The sequence below is a fragment of the Elaeis guineensis genome, chromosome 4, assembly GCF_000442705.2.
Source record: "Elaeis guineensis isolate ETL-2024a chromosome 4, EG11, whole genome shotgun sequence".
In the NCBI taxonomy this organism is placed as follows: domain Eukaryota; kingdom Viridiplantae; phylum Streptophyta; class Magnoliopsida; order Arecales; family Arecaceae; genus Elaeis; species Elaeis guineensis.
This window is the reverse complement of record NC_025996.2, coordinates 68,363,710-68,369,249: the sequence shown is the minus strand read 5'-3', so window position 1 is coordinate 68,369,249 and position 5,540 is coordinate 68,363,710. Positions and strand designations below refer to the sequence as shown.

The 5,540-nt window shown below is 36.8% G+C and overlaps 1 protein-coding gene across 1 annotated transcript; it reads left to right on the top strand.

Moving 5' to 3' along the window:
- Window positions 1-611: 611 nt before the first annotated feature.
- On the top strand, window positions 612-5,120 carry LOC105034977 (beta-galactosidase 15). The gene is given in 20 exon segments (XM_073255185.1): window positions 612-808; window positions 959-1,054; window positions 1,159-1,271; window positions 1,390-1,456; window positions 1,558-1,650; window positions 1,753-1,896; window positions 1,989-2,077; window positions 2,179-2,284; window positions 2,377-2,464; window positions 2,595-2,713; window positions 2,803-2,967; window positions 3,065-3,261; window positions 3,334-3,422; window positions 3,570-3,679; window positions 3,787-3,897; window positions 3,981-4,082; window positions 4,321-4,529; window positions 4,619-4,680; window positions 4,683-4,897; window positions 5,010-5,120. Coding segments are annotated over 20 exon segments (2,451 nt in total). The 5' UTR covers window positions 612-643.
- Window positions 5,121-5,540: the final 420 nt, after the last annotated feature.

Here is a 5,540-nt window from a genome sequence, read left to right as displayed (position 1 = left end):
AATTTCAATCAAAATTAAAATTTTAATTTATTTATTAATTTAAAATTTTAAAAATTATTTTTTTCCCATATTTTTTCTATTGTTTTCCTTTTTTTTGGATGGAAAAAATGGAAAACGAATGGCGTTTTTAGAAATGCCATTCAAAATGGCATTTCTAAAAACGCCATTTTAGGTGGCGTTTCTCTTTTTTTTTTTTTTTTCCAAACAATGCCATCGTGGAAAAAAACAGGGGTGATGTGGAAGGAAAAAACGTCATTTTGAATGGCGTTTTCTCCTTTTGCATTACTTTGATTAAAAAGTTAAGTTTTGAATTATTTTTGTAAATAAATTTTTTTTTATATTATTTAGGAAAAGAGATCAAGATATTGCCGCAAAAACAAAGGTCCAATGACCTGGGGCTTGGAGTTTGAGTTGCTTTCCTAGTCATCTTTCTTTTTTTTTTTTTTTTTTTCTGATTGAAGAATCGCTTTCCACGTTCCAACGGAATTTTAAACCAGAAATAAATCTTTATCATCCCAACACCAATACGACCCAAATCATAACAAAACTTATCTAATTCGTCCTATAAATATGGCATCCCAGGTTGCCTTAGACTCTCGCCAGACGTGGTATTCCCTGTGGTGAGAAGAGAGAAAGGAGAAGGATGGAGTGCTCCAAGAGAAGCTGGTTGTCAGCTCTAGTGCTGGTTTCTCTTTGCTGCCTTGCATACACCACGGACATCTCCCATGATGGACGAGCAATAAAGATCAATGGCGAACGCCGGATCATCATCTCTGGTGCAATTCACTATCCACGCAGCACGCCTGAGGTAACTTAGATGCTTATAACTCTTTTGAAACATAATAGATCACTTTTTTGAGAGTATTAGAGATTATTTTGTTTCATGCAAGCATTCGTTTCTGCTTCAAGTATGTGGCAAAAGTTTAGATAACTATTTGATTTTTTGCATCTTGTGTAGATGTGGCCTGACTTGCTTCGAAAAGCAAAAGAAGGTGGCCTTGATACTATTGAGACTTATATTTTTTGGAATGGCCATGAGCCTCGGCGCCGCGAGGTTGTAATCTTCTATTGGATGATTTATTTTATGAATATAGATACATATTATGTATATAGATACATATATATTCTAACATCAGGATGCTTTTCTTCCGTTTTCAGTATTATTTTGAAGGCAATTATGATGTGATTAGATTCTTTAAGGAAATTCAAAATGCTGGATTATATGCAATATTACGGATCGGCCCTTATGTTTGTGCTGAATGGGACTATGGGTAATTCATAATTTAATATTGGTGTGTGTGTGTGTGTGTGGATGGGAAAAATAGTTTATAAGTTTATATGCATCATTGTTCTTAACTTTGCACGAATCTGTGGCTTGAATGCTTTCAGAGGAGTTCCTGCTTGGTTACGCAAAATCCCAGGGATGGAATTTAGGACCAACAACCAGCAATGGAAGGTGAATCTTTTAAATTATTATCTTAAAATCATTGCTTAATCAGTTTTATTATCAACTTGTCTTTTTGTTTACTTTTTTTTTTTTTTAATCATATTTTATAGGATGAAATGGCAAATTTCACTACTTTAATAGTAGATATGATCAAAAAAGAAAGGTTATTCGCACCACAAGGAGGACCCATCATCCTAGCTCAGGTATTTCCTATTTCTTTTTCTTTTAATATCAAGACCACAAGAATATATATGTTTAATCACCTATGATGCTGAAATTTCTTTTATATAACACAATTGCCATAGATTGAGAATGAGTATGGAAACATTATGGGACCTTTTGGTGATGCTGGAAAAGAATACATTAAATGGTGCGCAAAGTTTGCGGAATCTCTCAATGTTGGTTTACCATGGATCATGTGTCAGCAATCAGATGCTCCCCAACCAATGGTACATAATCCTGAGCTTTTCCTCTTAATGTCCGTCAGATAACCAATTTGGTTGTATTCTAATGAAGCTAATTTTCATTTCCTTTTACCTAGATCAACACTTGCAATGGTTACTATTGCGATAATTTTACACCCAATAACCCAAACAGTCCAAAATTCTGGACAGAAAATTGGCTTGGCTGGTAATGCCTCTTTTTCCTTCATTCTTCTCCAAAGTCGGACATGAAAGTAACTGCATCCATCTAGTTTTCATAATGTTAATACATCAAGTTAATGGATTTAGGTTCAAAGCTTGGGGCAAGCCAGACCCCCATAGGCCTGCTGAAGACTTAGCTTTTGCGGTGGCTCGTTTCTACCAATCCAAAGGAACGCTTCAGAACTATTACATGGTTTGTTTGCCTCAAATCTATGCCTTTAAGAGGCAGATTTGTTGCATATATGTTTCCCCAAATGTACCTGACACATTATTATTTTTTACCAGTATCATGGAGGAACCAACTTCGGTCGCACACCAGGGGGTCCATATATCACAACCAGCTATGATTATGATGCTCCACTTGATGAATATGGTATCAGAATCATGTTAATTGGATATCTCATTGCTCTTACACAAAATTATCCATGCATATATTACTTAAACTATAGATCTTTCATCAGATAAAAATAACTTAAGAAAGTTTATTTATGATACTTCTGTAGGAAATATCAAGCAACCCAAATGGGGGCATTTGAAAGAGCTCCATGCTGCCCTAAAATTGATGGAGAAGTCTCTCACTTATGGAGAAGTGAATAACATAGACTTCGGCAATGGTGCAGCGGTATGATATCTTCAGTAATTCCTTATACTTTTCCCTTGGTATAAGTTTCATAAGGCTACATCATTACTTCATGGAATTTTTGCTTGTAGGCAACTAAATTCTCATACAATGCGACTGTATCTGGCTGCTTCTTAAGTAACGCAAACCAATCTTCCGATGCTACTTTGGAATATCAAGGAACCAAATATTTCTTACCTGCTTGGTCTGTCAGTATTCTACCAGATTGTAAGCAAGAAGTGTACAACACTGCCAGGGTATTACTTTATTTGCTTTGCATTTCTGTGAAACTTCCAATTTTGTCACTTGTAACATTCCAAGCTAATGCTACCTTTTTCCTTCACTGCTATATAGGTTACAACCCAGACTTCTATCATGGTAAAGAAGCCCAACAAGGCAGATGACGAGGCTTCTGATCTAAAGTGGTCATGGAGGCCGGAGACCTTGGGATCCTCCGTCAGAGGTCTCGGGGGTAACTTCACAGAGAATAAGCTCTTAGAACAGATCACCATCGCTGTCGATGAGAGTGACTACTTGTGGTACATGACAAGGTAGATACTTAATAATTTTGTATCACATTTGTTCTTAGGGAAGAAGAAGCCAACTTTGACATTGAAATGCAGTGTGGATATTACGCACAAGCAAGAAATGACACTTCGTGTAAACACAACCGGCCATGTCCTCCATGCTTTTGTAAATGGGCAGCTTGTAGGTAATGTCAAGTTGCATGTCTCTGTTACCATTGTTTCATGGAGATATAGCCTTAGGAGCAGAAAGTAATCAGGATGGATTCATTTAAATGTCTTACAATGTTATCAGATAATATTATTAATCTTCTTCAAGTTATCTTGTTTGATAGGATCGCAGTATGGTCCAAATGGAAATTTGGCATTTGTATTTGAGCGGACAGCAAAGTTTAAAGCTGGAAAGAATCATATTTCTCTGCTTAGCGTAACTGTTGGACTAAAGGTTAATTTCCTTTCTGAACTCTATAATCAATATTTACATTTTGTTCTTTAGTAAAATGCATTTCTTAAGTATCTGACTTTTTATAATTATTCTTTAACTGCTAACAGAATTATGGTGCACGTTATGAGCTAGATCCAGCTGGAATTGTTGGTGGACCTGTTCAATTGATTGGTGGAAACATCACAATAGATCTATCAACTAATGCATGGTCTTACAAAGTAAAAATCTTGCTCCATTGAGTTCACTATGTTTGTTGTTTCAGTACATTTTGATCTATGTAGTCATTGTTTGTGTTTCTCAGATTGGCCTGGATGGTGAGAAAACTAAAGTCTACCTTGACAACCCCGACCGTAAATGGTTTTCCGGCATGATACCTACTCAGAGACCCTTCACTTGGTACAAGGTACTCCCTTTTCTTCTTGACTTGTGATTTTGATGTAATATAGAAGTCTCCTCTATATGGAAAGAAGGCTAACATGATGATGATGATGATGATGATTTCTAATAATAAATTATGATAAAATGTGAAGGAAGCAATACAAACATCAGTAATTAACAGACAAAATTAAATGAGATAACAAGAAATATTTGATCACTTTTGTTTTTTTTGTTTTTTTTCCTCTCTCCCTCTCTTTATAAAGACCACGTTCGAAACTCCCCTCGGCTTGGATCCTGTGGTTCTCGACTTACTCGGCATGGGGAAAGGAGCAGCTTGGGTTAATGGCAATAGTATTGGTCGTTTCTGGCCAAATTACACTGCTTCGGCTGATGGCTGCAATGGATGTGATTATAGAGGATCATACAAAGCAGAAAAGTGTCAAACTGGTTGTGGAGAGCCATCTCAAAGATGGTACTAACTTCTTCTATCACTTATACCCGTCAAATACTAACAACAAGATCATTTGTTAAAGACCTTTTTTGTACATAATTTTATTGTAGGTATCATGTTCCACGTTCATTCCTGAAGCCTGGAGAGCCAAACACATTGGTCTTATTTGAGAAACTGGTGGTGATCCGGCACAAGTAGATTTCCAAACTGTGACTGTTGGCACCGCATGTTCAACTGCAGAACCAGGGAAGATATTAAACTTGTCATGCCAAGGTGGTCGCACAATCTCAAACATCGACTTTGCTAGCCTTGGTGATCCCAAAGGCACTTGTGGAAGCTACCAGAAAGGTGGTTGCGAGTCTGATGAGGTGTATTCTCTGATTTCAGAGGTAATATGGAACTCCAAAGTATAATGTTTTCTTGGCTTCCAACTTTATGTTTTTTATGCTTTTATTTTGTCTGAATTTAATGCTAACATTACAAGAGGTGAATTTCTTTCAGGAATGTGTTGGGAAAGAATCTTGTTCCATCCAGATTGGAGAGAATTTGCTAGGCAAATGCAATTGCAATAACACCAGCTCCAAGAGTTTAGTAGTTCAAGCAACTTGTTGAGGAACTAGTCTTAAGAGTTCAAAATAAGTATAGAGAATTTGAAGAACTTCTTTCAATACGGGCTTTTGAAGAATGAGTACTTACATTTTGCCTAGTTGTTTATTGAATTAATAATGCATGTCTTTGGATTGCAGTTTGCAATCTCGTCAAACTGTCATGTCCAAAAGGAATGGTGAGATAGATACGTTGCTGCTGCTCTCTCTCTCTCTCTGTGTGTGTGCGCACTCTCTCTCTCTCTGTGCGCGCGCGCACGCGTGTTCTTGCACGTAGACCTTTATGATTTTTTCCTTAATATTAAGGATTTGAACCCGACCGGAACAACCTGTTAGGATAACAAGGGGTGCCAACCGAGTTTGCAATTTGCTACGAAGTTAACTAAAAGAATGCTGTTGAAAATTGATGAACAGAAACTGGATTGGT